This window comes from Apis florea, unplaced genomic scaffold, assembly GCF_048593485.1.
Source record: "Apis florea isolate Af1SG1 unplaced genomic scaffold, ASM4859348v1 contig_3034_pilon, whole genome shotgun sequence".
In the NCBI taxonomy this organism is placed as follows: Eukaryota; Metazoa; Arthropoda; class Insecta; order Hymenoptera; family Apidae; genus Apis; species Apis florea.
In genome coordinates this window covers 179121-201886 of record NW_028256693.1, presented here as the reverse complement: position 1 = coordinate 201886, position 22766 = coordinate 179121, and the positions used below count along the sequence as shown (strand labels likewise).

Sequence of the window (22766 nt, the reverse complement as noted above, 5' to 3'; positions counted from 1 at the left end):
TTTTTTTTCAGAAACGACGAACTTTCGATGCGAAATTTCGAATGTAAAAAAAAAAAAAAAAAAAAAAATAACTTTCCACTAATTATTCGCCAGAATCACGAGTTTTTTCACGAGTTTTTCCACGTCTCAAAACTTGAATATCTCGGATTAAGACTTGGAGACTTCGAAGGGAAAATAAATCTTTCTAGAATATTTATAGATATTACTTATTCGCTTTGACGCATCGAGAGAAAAATCTTGGAGAATCGATGAAATTTACTTATATGGACGGTGTCCGTCTATTATTAATGCACTTTAAAAGAAAGAAAAATAAATTAAAAAAAAAAAATGAGCTAAACGATGTCTCGAAAAACTGCAATAATCCCGTTTAATAATTGACAAGTTGTCGCCGAGCCGATAATTTCAATAGCCGTGTTAACGATTAATTATTCACCCGTAAGGGAGTGAATAATATTTCTCCACGTTGTCTAAATCAATTAGCATCGAATTTATTTATATAAAAAGCGTGTTTAAACGAAACACCGTTGAATTTTCACGCGAGATTGAAATGCTTTCGAGCAAATGCACATCTCGATTGTTACATCAAAAAGGAATTTCAATTATCCCGTCCACCCCAGAATAAAATTTCTCCCGGTGCAAACTCGTGCCGATTCTATTCGCAAATATTATTTGTTCGAAATTACGCCTTTCTCCAGGCGTGAAATTTTAGAGAGTGGGAATAATGCGATGAATTCGATGGGTAATTTTATCTCGATAACAACAAAAAAGAAAAATTAATTTAACAATTAATTATTTCAATTTTTCAACGCGAGTTGGAAAACAACGGCGGCTCTTACGAGCATCACTGTGAATAATATCAAGATAAGTATCGTATACGCAAATATATCTTTTCCACGTGAAGATAATACCAGAATATAATACTTTTTAAGCAGCGTAGATGTAACTTGATTTTATGTATTCACAGTGATTAACAAAACGACATAACACCACGTAACATTTGAGAATCTCACGTACGTTTAAAACGATTTAATTGTCACTAAAAAAAAAAAAGAAGAAAACATCATTTCAATGAATTCCCTTTCTCCATTTTTCTTATTGTCGATTTCGTGGAAACGTCAGGAAGATATTCGAAAGGTGTTTTTTCCGTTCGATCCGGGAAAATTGCAGAAAGGATTACCGGTATCACGAGTCTCGAAACAAAAGCGGGACCCCCGATTCCCGAGTCCCGTGTTTCGGCATGCGAGACACGGTGTGAACAACATCTGCTTCTCTTCTCGTCGAGATCGCATTACAGAAAGGAAAGAAAACAAGAAAAGAAAAGGGAAGGAGAAGGAAATGACAGTGTCACCGACGACGTTATCGATTAGTAGTCGGATGGCAGCCAGCAGGCTACTTTCCAACCTAGGAATGAGAGGTTGCGAGGAGTGGCGCGAACGTATCGTGTTGTGAAATTGATAGGAGAAGGATAGGGTACCGCTCGCCAATTTGTGAATCGAAGTGATCGAACGATGCGCCGCTTCGCGTTGCGTTTTAACGTGTCTGTTTTTTTGAAGAGGACGCGAAATACGAGACGTTCCACGAACGAAACGGTTCGAGTCGACACGGTGTAAAATATATTTATTATTCTTTTTTTTTTTTTTAATCGTTCTTTATTGCGAACGGGCAATTGTATTCGTATCGACACGTGTTTAATTGAATAACACGATCGTATGCAACTTCTGAATATTGCTTCCTTTTGTTTTATAATTCGTTTCAATTTTATCATTTGTGAATTAGTGTTTTTTTTTTGGAATCGGTGAAAATTTTTACTCTTTTTATTTTTTTTTAATTAGAACAGAAATGCGATATTCGTGAATTTTTAATTATTTCCGATATTTCACGGATCATTTTATTTTACAAATTATCGGGTTAATATTTGTTTCGCGTTTGTGTTGCGGGGGAGCCTATGGAATTACTGTGGAGATTATTTTTAATTAAAATCGTACCTCCAAGAGTACGATGCGTGATTAAAATTATGTAGTTTTCGTTATTTTTATATCTGCTGATTTTAATATTAAAATATTAAAAATTCGCGCCCCTTTTAAGCGGGCTCTATTTTAAAGAATGGAATATTACAAAATTATGGTTCCCTCTTTATCCCTTGTTTAATATATATTTAATTTTATTTAAATTTCTTTCCCTTCAAATATATATATATATACATCCCTCGAACGATTAATTTATATTTATAATCCAATTAATTTATGTCGATATAATTAAGAACGCGAAACGAAATTAATCAATTACAATCTAAGCTTTTACATGTAACTGTCCATGTAACTGTCGATCCTCCCCTCACCACCCCTCCCCCCAATGCCATCCGCTATCCACCGTTATTAATATTCCTCCTTCGATATATAATTCCATTCGTAATTAATTTGTCGCAATAAATTAGACTTAGCCCAGGTATCGAGATATTTTTAATTAGAAAGAGGATAGGAGAATCGATCGAGCCACGCATAATCGCGCCTGGCAAATTCAAAGTATACGATACGATGTGCGATACGACACGATTCCGATTTAAAATCGATGATATCGCGAAGATTCGATCTTTTCGAGAAAGGGTTCCTTAAGCGCGATTAATCTCGACTCCTTCGTGGCTTCCTTCGATAATTTCGACGAAATTTCCCTGTTTTCCATTAACGATTAATTCATTACATCGGCGTTGAATTATTATAAATCGATGGTCTCGAATCGATCATCTCGACCCGTTCGTTCGCGACGGAATCTCTCTTTCCTCTCGCCTCTCCCACGTTACACACATTCTATTATTATATTAACACGGCGTGCCAACGCATACAAGCATCATAACCGAGGCGAGGATCACGATTTCGATGAAAACGAGGTTAGTTAGCAGCTCGTATGAATTGAATTTGAATCGAGCAGCTAATTTGCAAGACAAATGTTTGCCAAGGGAATCGGGTAATCTTAGCGAAGGGCTCTAACGCGATGGAGATTTTTTGTTTTCTTTCTCCTCCTCCTCCTCCTCGTCTCCCGAAGTAACTCGGCCGAGAAATATTTCGATTCAACCATCTCTCGAACCGAGTGAATTTCCCAAAGTTCGATATGAATTTTTGAATGAAATTCCTCGAGCGAGCAAAACGGAACCTTTCGTTTCGTTCAACGTGGAGGAAGGTATCGAACGCGCGCGTTTCTCAAGAAATTTTTCCAGAAAAAGTGGATTTCTCCACGAAAGATCGTGCGCAACGTTTCTCTTCCCAAAATTGAATTGTCGTGCCTGAGACTCGTCGCTAAGAGGTAAAAAATTTTATTTCCGATACATTCCGATACTTATCGCGAACGTTACAGAAAAATCTGTTTGCAAACAGATCGTGACGAGGGAAAATTTCGATCGAAATTTTCCCTCTGACAGATTTCTATGCGCTGAATCTCGATAAGAGGACGATTCGATCGCGAGCGGGAAATAAAATGTTGGAACGGAAATTACGAAAGGCGATGGATACGCTTCTTCGTTCTTTCTTCCAAGATACAATTTCTTCCATATATATATATATATATATGCGTTAAATCTTAAATGTTGATCGGTGAAAATTTTTTGACTCAGATTCGAATAACACGAGATTTTTTGAAACATTTTATGATATGTAAAATGTATAAAATACACAACTTTTAACGAAGCAAATAAGAAATTCATATCTTGTTTAGAGATACACATAGTCCTTCTCCGTGTTTCTATTGTTTTCTTTCTCCCGATAAGAAAAAGAATCACTTTTAACGAATTTACCATACACATCGTATCGTGAAAAATAATATTCCAACATTGAAAAAAATCCAAGATCGCGATTACTTTTCATCAAGGAAAACGAAAAAGAGGAAAATCTTCTTCGCGCCGTTCGTTTCCCCGTTTACTTATTAGGGGACACAATTATGAAAGAAGATTGAACCGAGAAACTCGGCGCAGATAATCTCTATTTTATATATACTCGAGAGACTCGATTTTCCGAGGGTAGAAATTTCCAGGAGTTTCGTTGCGCAAAAATGCAAAATGCGTTGCAAAATCGTTACCTTCGACTCTCATCGACGACGCCTTCTTCACCAAGCCTGGCAAAAATCTGCTACGTACGAAAATATACCGATATACTTCATCCGTCTCCCTCTCTCTCTCTCTCTCTCTCTCTCTCCCTCCCTCCCTCTCTCCCGTTTCGATCGAGATTTCAGAGTGCAGCAGCGGCGGCGGCGGCCCTTTCTCTCCAACACTTTGCGTCACCGCGACTTCCGGTCCCCCTTCTCCTCTCTCGAGTCCTACTACGCGTCTCGGTGGCGCGTTTCCACGAATCCTTTCATGCGTTTCCTTCTCATCTCGGAACTGGGACGGTTTCCTCCCCTTCCTTTCTCGATCCCCGCTTCCTCGATCGCTTCGATGATCGCCGAATCAACCCCCCTCGGTGTTGGCGCACCGACCGCTCTCGATGATCATCTCCGACGAGAGTCCGGCGAAAGAAGAAAACTTTCAAACGCCTCGTTATATAATTAATCAATCACGATAAATTACGAATCTCCGTAATTATTATCGGTGGGATGGAAGAAGGATCCGATCACATATCCCCACCAGAAGACTTTTTATTATTCTGTGGAGCGAGTTCTCGAGGGGAGCGCGCTCGTTCGTTCGTTCGTCGGCCTCGTTCTCACCGCGTCTCGTGTAGTCTCGGGGGCGAGGGCGGCGTCGATCTTACCGGGCTGAGGTCGCGCGTCCTACTAGAGGGAAAATCCGTTCTCCGTCATTTCGAACTCCGGCCACCCTCCTTCGTCGTGCCGATTCAGAGAGGGGGTGCTCGGGGATGGCTGTGAAACTGCGCGGGCACGCCAAACGCCATCCACCCACCCCTCTCTCTCTCTCTCCCCTCGTCTCTCGTCCTCTTCTATTTCTTCAACGCTTACGTGGCTTCTTCTTCTTCTTCTTGTCAAGTCGCTTCTCGCCTTCTCCTTCTGTGCGTGGACACGTAGAAATTGGGAAGAGAAAGTTGGAAGGGAGGAAAGGGACGATTTCTTCTTCTTCTTCTTCTTCTTTAGGGGGTGTCGAAAAAGTGTTCCACCTTTTTGGCGCGTAGAAGCTTATTACGGAGAAGTTTGGTGGATGTGGTGGATGGTGGTAGATTTTCTTTCTTTCTTCCTTTCTTTTTTGCGCGCGTTTTTTTTTTTCCGGTTTTCGACGAGCTCGAAAAGGGGACTCGAGATTCGTTTCAGGGGATATGAATATAAGGATTGGGGCGAGTTATGCTAATTGCACGTCTACAGGTTGGGAAGAATGGTTTTAATTGAGACGCCCTTTCAATTGAGACGCCTTTGAACACTTTTTTCAAAAGTGGAGGGTCGGTATGCTTTTTATTTACTTTCCTCTTCTCTGTATTATAATCGTATTCTTTCGATTCACGAGATGTTTGTGCATGCACGAGATACACGTGTGAGGATAGAAATAAAAAGTAATATTAGTAATATTATGTTCATTAAAAAAAAAGCTTTCCGCTTGGTAGATTTATGTTTCGACTCGTAATAGAAAGTTTCTGCAATTCACGCGCGCAGTTATTAGAAAGAAAAAAGGTAACACCGTTCCATATTACTTAATATTCCTTTAGACTTTTTCATTTTTCGAATGTTGTTTAAAAAATAAAATCACGTATCCGTGCCATCATCTCTTCTATCATTAATTATTAACGCCACGCTTATTTTAAAATACCACGAGAAACTGTGATACCCCTCCCCTCCCCACGATCGATACCTGATCTGCAATGCAAAGTAACGATCGCAAACTTGTTCATATCCCGCTCATTAAACGTGACGTCTGGATGAGAAAAAGAGAGAGAGAGAGAGAGAGAAATCGGTTAAAACAATGATTTTCCAACTGGTATTAAAATCATCCTCGTTATCGTAACGACTTGTCATTTTGAGGGAATCAACTCGACAGATGCTTTCTTGCCGACCGTTTCTCGAAAAGAAAACTTGGAGAGCGGATCGAGGAAAGGGTATGAAACGATGGAAAGGCGTGAATTAGAAAAAGTGGGGAAAAGGGAGGAGGAACAGTGGGTGGCATAAGTGCATACCACTGTTCGATATTTCGACTTCCGTCTCGCGGGGAAACTCGAGAGAAATCGAAAGGTTATAAGAGGCTATACGAGGGAAATAAACGTGATACATTCTCCCCCTCGCGCGACACATTATTCCACATCCGCCATTTCATACAGCTTTCGTTTCGATGTTAGATCCTGTACACTTCTTGGCTGCCTCAGTTATTTTTTTACTTAATTCTCTAATGCGACCATTTCCAAAAATACAATGGAAAATGGTGGATTTATTAACGCGCTTATTTCCGAGGTATTTAAGGGTACTTTATTTGGTAAATTGATTATTAATTAAACAACAGATTAAAGAAACGCAAGTAAAATTTGGAAAGTATGTAGAAGATGGATAAAGCAGACGAGAAATAGAAGTTTTATTGATATTTGTTCAATTGAAATACTGACGATTAAAAACAGTGGAATAACAGGAAAAGTTTAAAAGTGGAAGAATTTCAATGACGCGATATAATATCACGTATGATATGGAATCTATTGATAAATTGAACGTTTAGAGTACAGTAATGTGTCGATATCGAATAATAAAGAAAGTCTTGTTAATCTTTTTGTAATATGAATATCCAAGTGCATAGGACATTTCTAAAATCTGTGTTGTAACGTTGCGTAAATAATTGTTATTTTCGTTTCATTTTCGAAAAAGTTGTCGCAAGATTGGTGGAAAAAAAAATTTACACTCTTTTTATTTTTCAAACTTTCTTCTTCTAGCCTGTTGTTTTTAATCTGAATTTAAGAATCGAATTATTTTTTTCATTCAAAAAGGTTTCTCGATGTCCTTCTGTTTTTTTCTTCATCCAACATCTCGAGAAAGAATTACGTACGAACGGATTGAATTGAAAAAAAATTTTAAATCAGTTAAAGGTAGAAAAACAAATTGGGTTTCTATATTATCACTTTTTTCTCCACGATATGGTAATGGGGCGCTAAGCATTTGCTAATGCGCGACGTGTTTTTCAAACTTTTATGCAAGATATCGTGCAAGACGAGGAAAAGTGATAAAGGAAATGATGGAAAAGGATGGGATAAGCCATTTTGTTTTTTTTAAGGTTTATAAGATTTTAAGACAGACGTATAATTCTAGAGAATTTCGTGGCGTGGTATAATCTGAAATAATATCGAGGTTATAAAAGGTTGAAAATTTCTTTCTTTTGAAAGATGGTCAGAAATTAGTCATTTTAAAATCAATCAACGTTAATGTTAATAACGAGCCAAATATAATTCGAGGCACATGTAAAATTTAAAAAAATTACGAAGAGACAAATGTTATATTATTTTTAAACATTTGCAATTTTTATTCGATCTTAACTTTTCCAAATTTTGAAAATCCTACAAGCGACTCGTATCATTGCTAATCACATTATTTCTAACATTCGAAATACGATATATTAATGATTCATGGACAAAACTGGTGCATAATATTAAACAACTTACTTATCACACGACGTTGTAATTTTAGAACAATAAATTTTCATTCGTGTAATCCATATCTCTACAATCTCTCTTGAATTGCAGCAAACAGATGAAAACTTGTGACATTTTTCTTGCTCGAAAAATTGATAAAATTTCCCTGTTCGAAAAGTTTGTGTTTACCTCGTACTTTCGGTGAAATGCATCGAGATCGGTTAAAACGGTTAAAACGGATTATACGAAAATTTGGCGTACACGGATTAGAAGAGGTCAGCAGAAATTTCGCGTGGAAAAATCGATAGGTTGGACGGCGGCGGAAGGGTATTTCCAGAGTTACTGAAAAAAATGTCTACCACGAAACTTTTCTCGACACGATGAAAGTTGAGGAAAAATTTGGATATTTAAATATCCACATTTTGTTCCAGCAAGATGGATTCGTTTTTTTTCTTTTTCCTTTTTCTCAATATTTGTTCCATACATCCGCTAGCCACCTAAAACGAACTATCCTTGGTTCATCAGATTGAAACGAAGCGTCATGTTTCATTTGTCCATTACTTCTCATATACAATATGGAAGATAATACGTAATAACAAACGTATTATTATTTCATATAATCTCGATTAAATTGAATCACTCGATTAGTTAATATTTGAATTAACGATCAATAATATAAACGTAAATAAGTATACATAATTATATTGTAGCAATCTATATCCATAAAAGGAAAATCAATATAAATTTGTTCAAATTTGTTCTATATATTTTACGTAAACGTGTATACACGTCTCGTCACATTTTGTTAATATCGTATATAATTTATATGAAATATTTCCGTCTATGAAAAATATCTCTAATTCGTGCGGTAAAATAATTGTGATATCGTAGTGATATGTAATTTAAAGTAAGAAAAAAAAAGTTGGAATTAATCGGAAATTACGATCGCAGAGTAGATGGACAATTAATACACGGATAAATTTCGAGATTGTCAAATTAAAAAATTAATTTACGAATATTTCAATGGTTTCATAGCACCGTAAATATATAAAATAACGAACGAGAATAACGAGAAAAGTTGGAAAACTGGGACGCGATTGCACCGATTTTATCCTTTCTTTTATCAAGGAACCGAATTAGACGTTTCATTATTTCCAATGTTTTATCCAGAATCGATATCTGGCGCATACGAGCGGGTGTAAGTTTAATGAAACACCGTGAAAGAGAGTTTTACGACCGCGGTCGATCGCAAGTTGAATCGAGATACGTCGGGCGGGGTCAATCGAACTTCGACAACCGGATTACCCGGAAAAATCATAACCACGCGAAGAATATCTTCGATTCAATCTCTTTCCCTTTGAAATAAAAAATCTTTCGATGAAAAAAAAAAAAAACAATAATAATAATAATAATCTTTCGTTTACGAATTTTTTATTTTATTTCGTTCGTATTTTATTATGCGTGGAGCAAATCGCTGAAAAAAAAATTTATTATCTCACCCGAATCGACGGATACAACATTTCGTTCAACTTTGACAATTTGATCGATATTTGTATCTCGATGGATATTTTAATTAAAAACTTGAGAGCGGGTTAAAAGGAAAAGAGAGATCATCGATACACTCGATTAACTCGATTGTTAAAAATTCTAAACGAAAGATTTATCTCTTTTTTTCTCTTTTTTTTTTTTTTTTTTATCTTTCCAATTCTACCCCTTCCATAAAGGGATAATCCTGAATGAAATTGCCGACGCATTAAAGACAGATCCAATTTTTCTCAGATTTATCAAACGAGGGAAAAAACAAGTTCCTTTCTTCTCTTTTTCTTTTTTTTTTTTTTAATCCGTAAAATAATCCCAACCACTGACCCATATTATTCACTCGTTAAAATTATTTCTGCTTCCATTCCTTGATATATACACATATATCTGTAACATGGCGAGAACGAAGTAGCAGCGGAGAATTTTGTTTTAATTTATATCCCCTGGTTGGGAAAAGCTCGCGAGGCAACCGATTCCCGGCAACAGAGAGCGTTAAATTTAACGGAAACTCGCAGCCGCGATAATTCGCCGCGAGGAACAGCTGTTCCTCGCGCTTTTTCCTTCCTGGCCTCGGACCAAACCCGATACATAAATCCCTCCCCCCCCCCTCCTCTGTTAAAAGTCGTCCACCGCGGTGGTTGATTAAAAATTTCTCGCTAAATCGTCGAACGGGGGTCGTCAGGCGACGAACGAAAGAGAGAGAGAGAGAGAAATAGAGAACGAATATCTCTCCCCCCTCCCCATAGTTTGATGAAGAACTATCGAGCTGGAACGTTCCATCGTCCATGACACGATTCATCGAGGATTGCGTTCAATTTTGAGCCGCGATAAGTAACACGGAACCGTGAACAGATTGAATCGTTCTGGAAATGAAATCGTGGTGAGCGCGAAAAAAACGAGGAGAGGGCTGGAAAAAGGGTGAAAGAAGAACGAACGGAAGGAAGATAAAAAAAAAATGTTTCTGTCCGGCATTTTGAGAGGCCTATCGAAAAAAATACAGTGAAACGACTGGGTTTCGCGTTGAAGAGGTTCGTTCGATTTCTTCGTCGATCCGTGCTCGCTCATTGTCCTTTTCGATTTGAAAGAATCGACGCTGCATCTCCGACAGACAATTCTCTTCCCGTGTTTCGACGAATTTAATCGATCCGCCTGTGTGTGTAATACGATCGCGAAAAAATCGATACGAGTTTTAGAAGAAGCGAGGGATCGTCACGTCACGAGACAATAAACGAGCTCTCTTCGTGCCAGATCGATGCTCGAACAATTAATGCTGGTTACACGTGGTTGGAAACTACGATTGCATTTTTCTCTTTTTTTTTTTTTTTCCTCTTCTCTTTAAGCTTCTTCTTTACCATATTATACTCCTTTTCGTTGTTAACCGAGAGAAAAAGAGAGAGAGAGAGAGAGATAGAGGGGGAGTAATTACTTTCGCTTTGATAGCTTTACGATCACCACATTTTTCTCCCTAATTAAGAGCGTGATTAATTTTCTCGAAGGGGGACTATACTAATCTTGCATAAAGATCTTAACGAGGGAATGTTTTTTATTTTTTTTTTTTTTTTGCAGCTCGTTCGAGCGTGGAAACGTGCAATCACCCGTGCCAATTGATAGTTGAATGTTATCTTATCTTTGAACTTGTTACCTTGATGGGCGAAAGAAATGTTTCGAGCTGGAGGAAAAAAATTCTAACGATCATTCATTGATGATTCATTTACACGTATAATAATGAATTCGAATCGTTTCCTTTTTCGATACCATTTGATATATCTACCCGTTATGTTATTAATTATCTTCGTTGAAATATTATTCTTGCTATTCATTTTATTCGATTTCTCGTATTTCGTATTTCGAGATCGTTCGTCCAATAATCCGACTATATTGCTCCAGCATGCCGGAATTGATATCTTCGCTGTAGACTATTAAATAAAGTAGACTATTAAAGAAAAACGGAATACATCGTTCAAGCAAGCGATACGATTAAAATTATGCAACAATTACGAGTGCTACCTCATTTTTTCCAACAGAGCAAGCTTTCTAGTTGTCTACTCGAATCACCAAGTGGTTTTAAAACAGGAGCCAGGACGAGTTACGATCTTTGAAACGTATCGAAAAGATATTATTAGTTACTCCGTTATATCTCGAAGATTATTAATCACAAAAGAGATGGAAGGACATCAACACACTTGGACACTTTCTTCCTCGAATATCCACAATTAACACGAATGATAAGGAGGCAACGACGAATCGAGATCGCTCGATAGAGGAACAAACATGGGGGGAGGGAAAGGCGTGTGTTTGATTCAAAGCGTTCGAGGGAGGGAGCCTCTGGCGAGGTCTTTTCACCGGTTCTTTCCGGATGGAAACGAGGATTATTCGGGCTAGTCGAGCAGTCAAAAGGACAAGGCCCCGTGAAATATTTCAAAGCCGCATCATCCTTTGCGCGTAACGCGTCTGGGGAATCGACATGAAAATCCTTTGACTGTTAATTATGAAGGCTGAGACCACGTGCGTACGTGTATCTGAGATGGGATTTGTTCAATCTGTCGATGCCCACATTCGACATTCCCTCCGAGCATTCCTATTAATTAACGAGGACGTTGGAAAGGACGCTGTTAAACTATTGCTTAACGAAAAAAGTTAATCCGTTACAGCGTTATTAAACTTCGTTGATTATCAACTTCTCCCGTATCCTTAATTGATCACCTCGCGAGCAGAATAATCTCGCTTTAACTTTGCGAGATTCGTCGATTGTTTAATCATCCGTTGCAACAGAACAAATGTTTTCCAACATTTTTGGAGAACATAGTTGGAATAGCATCGAATCTGTACTTTTTTTTTTTTATTTAGCAAAATGTACCAATTTTGTTTCGTATTGCTTTTAAATGTGTTTCTTCATCTTATTCAATTGCGTAAAGTTTGATGAGAATTGATCGGTTAGGATAAAAAGAATTTATATTATTACAGTTATTAACGAATGCCCATAATATATCATTATTAATATCTTGTTCACGTACAAATTGTAAGTCGTTTTTATTTCTATTATATCTCCATCTGTTGAGAATTTTCGTTACGAATAGATTGCAATGACAGAAAGAATTAATAAACGAATAATTAACTCGATAATACAATTATCCTTTAAAAACGACGCGTTAAAGATAATTTAGATTTTCAATCATTATCTATCCTTGACTCGTAACATCTTAGAGAGAAACATTCAGACAGACAGACAGATATCATTTTCACCTCGATTTTTAGAGGGAGAAAGAAATCCTTTGGCTGGCTACGTGATCAATAGTTTAACGGAGGGGATTGGAAAGCGAGGAGAAATAAATAATAGAGGGTAATACGTTCGAGAAAGGTACGTTGAACTAATTAAACTGTTTGTCAGACACTTACCTCTCGACGGTCGACGGGGCCGACATGTAGGGAAGACAGATTTCGACCGACAGGAACTTTCAGGTTCCTCCATTCGTTCCTGACCTGTTGCTCCCCTTCAAGGCTGAAAAAAGGAAAAGTCGTCTGGTTAAATATAAAGCAACGCCATTCTCAACGAGCGCAAGTTAAAAATAAAGCCTGGGACAACCTGGGCAATTTCCGTCGCATCGATTCTCTTCCATTTCCTACAAATAAATCGCGTCTTCCAAATTTTGTAAAAATGTTTCACGGAGACAATAAGAGATGTTTGTGTTTTAATTAATCGCGTTTTAATTAAGATGATATTATATTCTTCCTGTTGCCTGGCAATTTATCATTCCAAATTGCAAAGCAGTTTCTTTCTCTTTCCGTTCCATTCGTTACGCAGAAGAATCATCCATAACGGATGACGGTGGATAAATCGAAAATGAAATGGTTTTCGATATTGTCACGCGCCACAGCTGATGAACTTGCCCGAATCGAGTGATTAATAGTCGTGGTTCTATTATACCGTGGTCCCGATTCCATTAAAAAATTTAGCGAAATTTGCGGTGTAAAATTTTCACCTACCGGTGACCCAGCCTCCACGAAGATCGATAGAGATTGATTTTGTATTAATCAACAGAGAGGGAGAAATCGTGCTTCTCCATCCATTTCTTTTTTCGATCGCTTATTATCTTCTTCCACAGTAATTAAGGAAAAAATGTGATAAAAAGAAGAAGAAAAAAATCTCTCGTTCCAGATCTCTCGATAATTAATTCCAATCTTGTTACGATGGAAGGAAGCGAAGGATAAGGGCGCGAGTAAAGGACAGCTCCTCCTCCTCCTCCTCCTCCTCCTCTCTATCTCTTTTTAGATTTGGAACACACTTCGAAAGAGGATGATCTCGCTATACTTTCTATTTAACCTTCTTCCTCCATGTTTTAATCTCGCTTCGAGATAAATGACGGTCGGCCGAGCTAAGAAAGACAAAACTTCGGGGGGAGGAGACACGTTATTCGCCCACCTTTTATTCTTCATCCTCGATGCGTTCCATCACGAAGAATCGAAGTAACCACGAGGAATCGTGCCTTCCATACATTCCATATATTCCCTGGCACACAACAGTCGGTCCAGCATTGATTAAAACCTCTTCTCCCCCTCCCCTCGTTTTTATTCGCGCTGAAACAAGCTTCGACACAGTCTTGCGCCGATACATGCCTTTGTGCGTGGGCAGATACCGTAGGCATTACCAAGATTGGGCCACGGAGGAAATATTTCTTCCTTCCGTTTGCTCTCTCCTCCTCTCCCTTCTAAATCCTTTCAAGGAAAATTAACTGCAGGATCTTACGCGCGAGTCAGGCCCGTATCATTATTCCAAGAGGAGGAAAACTTAAAACTCCTCTGTTCGTCTCGAGAAAAATGTAAATTGAACTTTTTCAACGAGATATATTAACAATCTCGATCGATGATATCTGCGTTAAAACTTGTTTAAAACTTGCTGCTCGACCAACCCAAGTTGTTTGAACTTGAAAATGAAAAGAGAGCGAGGGTAAGAAAGAAATTTCAGCGCACGTATAATACGTACTCCTTTCCATCCGCGAGAAAAAAATAACCGGAATTGCTGAGGGCTAGCGCGGTGCGGATTGTTAGCAACTGGGTCGAACCAATTACGTTCGTGACACGTAAACTTATGCTTTTGTAGCGGGAGGTGATTCGTGAGGCTGTAACGAATGACCTCTTCGCTCGCGGGAAAACAGAGAAACGACGAGGAGGAACACGCATCTGGGAACGGATGGAGTATAAGGCGGAGAGTTATCGGAAAATACAGTGAGAGTGGTTGCTTCTTTTGTTTCCCTTGCTTAAGTTCTTTCAAGTTTCGAAACAAATCTTTTGCGAAGCGAGATGCTTGTTCCAAGTCGAGAGATTGCCTCGTTTCCCCCGTCGATACGTTGATTTAAGGCTTCGTTGCGCTGCATCCGTCAGACGAGGACGTGCAGCCCTCGTAGAACTTGTCCCTCGTTTTTCAAAGCTCCCTCCTTCGAAAATTCTTCTTCTCGGTTGCCCTCTCCAACGTTTCAACGAGACGCAAGGTGTGAGTGACGCGACGAGTGAGACAAGTGACAAGCGAGATTTCCTCGGCCCCCGTAAATTAACCCGTCCCGAAGCGCAATTTACTCCCTTTAAACAAGGGCGGCAATAAGGAAGAACTTTAATTAACTGCTAGTTGTTGATAACTGGAGAGGTATCTCGCCCCTCTCCGTATTAGGGATTGATACGAATCGCGTTCAACAATCCAGGGAGAAGAAAAGGAAAAAGAAAGAAGAGTTAATAGTTCTTCCTCGTCGTTTCCATTCCCTTTTTTTTTTTCCCCTCCATTGCAGAGGAGAGAGTTGAAATGAGAGTGATCTCTCATCGGGTAAATTCGATAAGGAGGAGATGTTGCGTCACTTACGGGAATCTTAGCTCGTTGCAGCTTCCATCCGTGTGCGCGAGAGCGGGAAGGCTAGTGGCCTCGAACGGTGGATTACTTAAATCTGCAAAAAGAGAAATGCAAAAATGTTTTGTCAGGCGGAGAAGGCTTCGTCGAGAAATTTATTTCCAGAGGGGAAATAAAAAATTGGAACGCTTGTTGTCGTTCGCTTTTCTTCAAACGTCGAGTTCGAGTCGAAGCGCGACACGCAAAAGTTGAACATTACCTATGGTCGAGTCGTAATGGTCGCTGTGCCGTCCATAAGGGGCAGTTCGCTTGAGCAGTTCGGTCACTCGTCTTCTCGGGCTCCTCGTCTGCTGAAACGTGCAATTTTCATTGATTCCTTCGAAAATGAGATGCGAAATTCGCGAATATTGGTGTGAATGTAAATCGATAAATGTTGCGAATTGAACGAGTTTAATTATTAGTATTAAGTATTTGGTATCAGAATTTTGTGTCGATATCGAAAATTGTTTTTCGAAACGAATTTCGTCCATTTTTTCCCAGATAAGGGGATCGAGAGGGAAAGGTGAGAGCTCCGCCAAAGTTGATCTCGGTTTCGACAAAAGATGTACGGCGAGACAGGACAAGAGGGATTCTTCTGTTTCGTGCAAGAATAGAATCCCGTGCCGGGATTTAACGCCGCCTCTTCTATTTACATCGATCTGACGATCTTTTTCTAGCGTGGTCAAAGAGGATATTTCTTTCTCCCGTATCGTGCCTGCCCGGATATTTTCATCCCCTTAATGCGCCACCCACGTTTGGACGCGATTACACGTGACGAATCAAAGTTTATAGGTTTCGACCGATTCCTTTTTTTAATGGAAGGGGATCGTGGTATTAAAAGAAGTAAGGAAAGAAGGAGGGAAGGACATGAAAGAACGTAAAGAATTTTGGATTAATCCACGATCCAAATATTTACTCGAGAGGTTGGCCGCGAAGCGAGGGCAAAATTATTGATCAAGTTTCCACCGCGAACGTGGAGAGAACGTTGTTTGGCGTTAAGCTTGGTTCACATTTGTTCCAGCTTCGTTCGAATTTATATTTATACCGATTAAAAACACGTGCGGTGATGTTGAAGACGATTCAAATTTAATTCCTCGTGCTGTTTGATTTAAATGTTAGATATTGGATACCGATATTTACTTTGGAAAAGATTCTGATTGAATTACAAAAAAAAAGCAGAAGTGAGATTTCACATCTTTAGAATGTTTGAATTTTTAAAATTATTTCGAAATTATGGAATTATTGTTAAGAAAAAAAAAGAAGAAAAAAAGAAAGGGACGAATCGTCGTCTTAAAAGTAATAAAAAGTAATTTTATTAAGCTCGAGATGAGCAATCTTTCTAGTGTTTCATTGGACGTTAATTTATATTCCGATAAATCAAGTTTTATTAACACGACTAACTAGTCTCACTCGATCGAATCGACGAGTGAATGTATTATCTATCATTGTTTCGGTAAATAAAACTTGTTCGGAACGGATGAAACTTCGATAAGATATTAATTAAGTATCGAACACGTTTCGAAAAGTCTATATAATATCGTATGAGACATTACGATTTGAAAAATTTGGTTACGAAGAGTTGCGCCGTTTTATTTTCCACTTTGATCAACTCCCTTTGACTCCAAATCATCAACACAATGGGACAATGAATAGTTTAAAATCGTGGCGCGCAACAATTTGACGCGAAAAATAACGAGTTGATCGAATTTCTATATACGTGTCAAACGAACTTGGCCAACAGATCAGATCACGATCGAGCGAGTTTTCCTTTGATATAGAAATGAAATGGTTGACAAATTAGAAGGGGAAATTTTCGTAATCCCGACAACGAGTCGCGATTAATCACGTTTTTTATATCCTTGTTTCTTCGAACGAAACAGCGAATAGAACTATTAAAAATTAGAGGCACGGTTAACGTAATTCCCTTCATCATGTTCCATCAGCGTTTCCCCCATTGGATTTTACATTAAATACAAATGCAAACCAATCTTCCGCAGCTAACCTCCTCCAACGACTCGATTTCCATTTCAAATTCATTTAAAATCCCATTCAAATTCGATGGGGACGCTCATTAGATCTCAATTGCGGGGATGAACGTTACATAACGAGTGCGCCGCTGGCTGGTGAGATCGATGAAAGGAAATAAATTTGTCTCGATAAAAAAAATGCTATCTCTCTGCTAAATCCTATCCATCCACGCTTGTTAATCCTCTCGAGCAGGACACGAATTCATTCGATCAATGTAAACACGATCGATTTACCGATACAGCGTATGCGTCGCCTCGGACCCGATCGATAAGTTTGTTTCTCTTTCTAGAATTTCTCTTACGAGAATGATCCTTACGAAAGTAGTGTCGATGAGGCTTTGCGTCCTGATGACTTGAACCTTCGGTGAGAACAGCCGTTTCTCGATCGTTGGACTGTTTTCTGACGGGCTGTCGTCATACTCGTCCAGACATTCATCCTCCGCCAACGACACCAAACTGTTGTACCAATACGCGCCGCTCACCCTGTGAGGCTTCGACGGCTCCTGGAGACGGTTCAAGTCCTTGCTGAAACTTAGGCTGCGCCTAATCGGTTGCAGGCTGCGATTTATCACGGCCGGTAACTCCGCCGCGCTCCCTCTCAACAGCAACCCGATTTTCCGACGGAACGATTTTCGCTCGATTTTCCCGCCCACCTTCCCCGTATCCCCCTCCGTCCCGCATTTCGCATCTTCGCCGTAGAGGTCGTTGTCGTAGCCCGCTAGATCCTCGTACCAATTCTCTGAAACACGGGAATATTTTTTTTTCTTTTTTTTTTTTTTTTTTTTTTAAAGAATATTATTATTTACCCAATAAAAGTAGACAATAATAAGAGTTAGGAAAGGATAGAAAGTTTTTTATAAATCATTTTCCATCGTTTTCGAGTTGGACGCAATACCTGCTTGCACTTTCGGCTCACTTTTCTTCGCACTTTGTTGCTTCGCCGTCTTCGCGCTCCGAGCGGACGCCTTCTCGCCGCTCTTCTTCGATTTCTTCGAAGAAGCCCTCTTCTCGTCCTTCTTCAACGTTGTCATCGCGCCAATCTCTCTCTTTCTCCCTCGCCTGACACTCGAATGGAACGTCCGTCCGCTCGAAATATTCTTCTCAAACGGACGAATTGGCCGCGTTTCGCCGCCCGTAAGGATTCGTCGAATTGGCCCGGTCTCATCGAGCCTCGAACGAACGAGTTAAGCGGTGCTTCTCGCCGATCCCTCGATTATTCCAAATTTCTCCGTGGGCTGACCTGTCACATCGGCGATGCGATCAATAGAACGGTATTATACGGCTGTGCGAGTTGATCGTCCAATTGTTGCCCGTGAAACATCGTTCCATTAATTGGACGGCGTTTATATTGTTCCGTTCCCGGTGTCGATCGAGTAAATCGTCGGCAAACAATGTCCCAACTTTCGTGGCAAATGGCCTGTTCCGTCGCCTCCTCCCCCCCCCCCCTCCCCTCCCCTCCTCCCTCCCTCCCTTTTCCGCCGGTTTATTCGTCCGTCTCTTTCTCGGGCTTGCTCGCCCTTGAATCATGCCATTCGACGAATGGCAAGTGGAAATTTAACGCTGAAATCATCGATCGGTGAAACGTGGCTGGATACACGATCGAAATGGTACAGAGATGTACATGAGATTCGTTTGAGCGATTTGAGTGATTTCTTTTTTTTTTTTCTTTTTTTTTGGTTATCGATAATTAAAGGCGCGAAGAAATTTTCAAGAGGCGAAGTACATATTATTACACGATCTCGAAAATTAATATCAATCGTTTCTTATTATATTCTCTGTCCAAGTGGAATGAAATTAGGATAAATTTGAGAGATGGTGATCAAATATCGAATTTTATATTGGCGATCTCTAATTGGATTATATAAGATGGAATTATTTGATTTGAAGATATTTCCGTTAAAGATATGGTCGATCGCTAGATAAGGGGATATCTTTATCAATAGTAGTTACTGGTTCGATGATTAGCCAATTGTGGATTTTATAATCAAGCTAGATCAGAGTTTTTAATACAGAAGAGATTAATGAGTTCCATTAACGGATCGTGTCGTATTAATCACGCAATTATCGCTGACCCTATTTCTATATCAATAAATCCATAATTAATTAACGAAACACTTTCTTTCATTATCTTTCCTTTTTATTTACACACACGCGCGCGCACTTAAATATCGAGCCTTATGCGTGCACAAATGCAAGAGTTGCATTTATTTCTCTCTCCTTTCCCTATTGTCGTTGAATTTTCCCCAGTTATTCCCGGCCACGGTCGTTGCAGTTAGAAACGCACTTAGCCGTTTTCCAGCTATCAGCGTATTTTTTCTTATCGCGTTTTCTTCCTTATCATCGTCACATAAATTAACCGTATCGAACTTATCAGCTCGGATCGTGTTTTTTCCGTCTCCACTCGGAAAAATTTCGCGAGTTCTTTTCGATCAAAAATTAATTCTAATTTCATTATCCGATCCTGGAATTGAACGAATCTCGTTACAAACGAGTTCCCAAATTTCTCGATCCTCCTCCCAATGATCGATCCAATTTAAATCAAGAGAGAGATTAAAAAAGTTATAATCGAGGAAGGGAACAAATTTTCAAAGAATAATGTGTGGAACAATGAGGATACAGTACAGGTTGTTTTCGTCACCCAAGCAATTAACGTAAAGGTGATGGCGTGTTATCATCGATTCACGAGGATATGTCACGAGTAATAACATGTTTGCGCGTCGATATATCACCGTAAAAATGCAACGCTTAACCAACGATTAACGCCCCGTGCTTCGAGCACGAAAGCGTGCGCGGCTTCAAGTGCCGATATAATTCTTTTTCCTCCCGTTACATGCGATCGACGTAAAAAAGAAAGAAAAAAAAAAAAAAAAAAAGAAATAAAGAAGGCGCGCTATCTTCCGCGAAGGAGGGAAATCGTTGATTAAAAAAGCGATAAGCGACGACGAGTCGGTTAAAAATAGACGCGCGGCGATGTATATAAATCGTGTAGGAGGTGAGGAAGGGAGGGAGGGAGGGAGATCGACGAAACTCTGTATCGAGCACGCGGTTCCCGCGGTGTTTAAGGCTGGCCTTAAAATTTGCACCGCACGGTTAAATCGATGCACCACGTAACGCGTTGCCACGTTCGTGAATGCACCGATAAGGTTGCTCAAGGTGGCGCAAAGTTCATTAGATTAGAGACTGGTAAATGGAAACTTGGCAATCGGTGGATCGAGTGGAATTTTTTCCCGACCAATATCGCGATCGTATCGAATTTCAAATCCCCGATTTAACTTCTTCCCAACTCAATCTCTCTCTCTCCTCCAATCATCGAGAAGATTTATTTTGCACGGAAGATATAATATTGTATTGTTTGAAAAAGAAGAAGATGATAGTGAAAATTTATTACACCGATCCGCGCCTGTCCAATATTTAGAACGTCGTCGATACGAAACGAAATTACGAAGGAACTGGTTCGCACAGATTTCTGGCGATCTCGAAACCGTGGTAAACCACTCGGAACTCACAAGCATACAGCTGTGTGTACTCACTGATCACCATGATGGGAGTACACCACCATTCCAACGAATAAAATAAACCGAATCGTGCGTATACGCAAATATGCGCTGAACAAGTTCGTTGAACCCGTTAACGCGTCGATTAATAAATTCCTGGCGCGGATCGTTCGCGCTTCACCACGATTACACCGCGTTCTCTCGCGCACACGGTTTAAAAATTGACTGCGGCACAACCGAACCGATTAATTCGACTCGATAATAATCCCGCTCGCGTAGTAAACAAAGGAATTAAAAAATCAGGTAGTCGTTGGAATCCATCCGCTTATCGAGCACGGCACATCATCGTCGCGCCTTATCGCCGCGATAACTGCGATCCCATGCGCCAATTTCTACCGTGTGCCCCGATATCCGCGATAAAAGGGATCCACGCGCGAGAGGAGGATATCTTCGTTTCTTTGAATGCCTCGCGACGTGTGCAATGTGCACGCGTAATGCGGGAAAATCAGACAGATTTTATCTCGTCGGGTTGAGAAATTAGGGAAACAGGTAAGAGATGTGGTGGTACTCGATTTACTTCGATTTCACGATTTACAGTCGACTTCTATGTTTTCTTGCATAACGGTTACGCTTTTTTTAAATGTTAGCAACATTTTGCATAAAAATTTTTCGAATGCTCGCACGATAATTGGCAAGGAGAAAACTGATTTGGCTTCGTAGATCTAATGTCGAGTAAGAGTATGGTATAAAGATGAATTTGGTACGTGAGATTGTTAATACGTATTTCCTTTGAATTATATTGGTATCAGATTATATTGTGAAGCGTGCAACCTCTCGTTAACAATAGGATCTCATCTCGCAATGCGATTTAATGAAGTCCGCAATAAAGGAAAACTTAAAAGATCATACAGGAATTACTTACTACATTTTTCTTAAAATATCCGAAATTCAATGATTCCTGTGATTATGATTAATGATAATAATAGTACAAAATTTTAATTGTAAAAATTGTAATAAATTATGCTTGATACGATAATCATGATCAGAAATCATTATTAATTATTTCTTTCCTTCAAAATGCTTTCAAAAAAGTTTGCATCTAAAATGAAATTTCTTTCGCATATCTGCACGAAACAATTTCAAGGTAAATACAGAATAATAATAATTAGCAAAAATGAAATGAGATTTTCTCGGATGACGAGACTGAGCCAGGAAGTTTGTATATAACCTGACACGTTGCAATACGAAACCTAGAACACCGTTAATGTCCGCATTTCAAATACCCGCCACGTTAATGTCTGAAATGCGTTATAAAAAGTTCTGGAACTAGCGTGGCCATAAAACGAGCATGTTGCCGTTTTATCGGCGAAGGGAGGGAAATCTGCTGGCATATTCGATATTCGAGAGCCGTGAAATGACTTTTGTCGAGGTAGCATTTTACGATCAGACGAAACGCAGGAATTGATATTTTATGGATATATAACGTGTTGCATAAAAAATGCTAATTGACATTAAACTGTTCGATTGTAACGATTTAACCTCACTCTTTGTACAACGAATGAATTTAAAATCTGTCTTTTCTTTCAAAGTTAAATTTTGTTTCCAGGAAAAAAAAAAAGAAGAAGAAGAAATGGTCAATAACGAATCTCACGTTCACGATTGAAAACCTTATCGAATATATGTTGGCACATTCGTATTGTTATAGCCAATAACAAATTTTTACGAGTATTGAAGGAGTCACAGTACATTTCTATACACATATGTATATGTGTATACACGTCATTACAAAATGTAATAAAGTTCACGAGATAGTTCCTGCGAGAGAACTGAACCAGCTGTTCCTCGAACTTCAGAAACGCATCCTCCCTTGGCACACGTGTGAAAATGTCGATAAGGATTGTCTATTTCTAGGCCGTGTAAGTAAGCAGATCGATACCGTGTCCTCTAAAGCAGATTGTCGAATTCTTGAACGTTCTTCCTCCTTGAAGGATTTCACGAACTTTTTGTCACATCTTACCGTGTAATATTTCTTCTTCGAGTCGAACGAGTGAATTATATCGACTACTAAGCTAAATAAGTTTCGTCGTTTCCTTGACATCCTTAGTTAGGGGACTTGCTCAGGTGTCCATCCGAAGAATCGTCGCACTAATCGCCGTTTCTCTAGAGTGTTTGCAAGAATCGATAAAACGTTTAACCTAAATCTATTCCATTTGTTATCCAAGCTGATTTCGCAACACTGATTCCGTTTCTCCATTATTCCATCCCATTTCTTTGCGATGGTTCTACTATCTCTCTCTCTCTCTCT

General features: G+C 39.4%; 1 protein-coding gene across 18 annotated transcripts in view; it reads right to left on the bottom strand.

The window, feature by feature from the left end:
• LOC100870220 (pleckstrin homology domain-containing family G member 5) overlaps positions 1 to 22766 on the bottom strand; it is an 86941-nt gene that overhangs the window by 62489 nt on the left and 1686 nt on the right. For 13 of the 18 annotated variants that reach the window (XR_015292022.1, XR_015292010.1, XR_015292012.1 and 10 more), the window contains exons 6-10: positions 17863 to 18207; positions 17285 to 17706; positions 15161 to 15251; positions 14917 to 14998; positions 12465 to 12567 (exon numbers count right to left, since the gene is read on the bottom strand). Coding sequence is in view for 2 of the 18 variants with exons in the window: in XM_086907952.1 (XP_086764078.1) it covers positions 12465 to 12567; positions 14917 to 14998; positions 15161 to 15251; positions 17285 to 17706; positions 17863 to 17998 (834 nt within the window). In the remaining 16 variants the exon portion in view is untranslated. Of the gene's footprint in view, positions 1 to 4065; positions 4744 to 12464; positions 12568 to 14916; positions 14999 to 15160; positions 15252 to 17284; positions 17707 to 17862; positions 18383 to 22766 lie in introns of those variants that run through there. The other 5 variants (XR_015292014.1, XM_012483419.3, XR_015292011.1 and 2 more) reach the window with 4 other exon arrangements.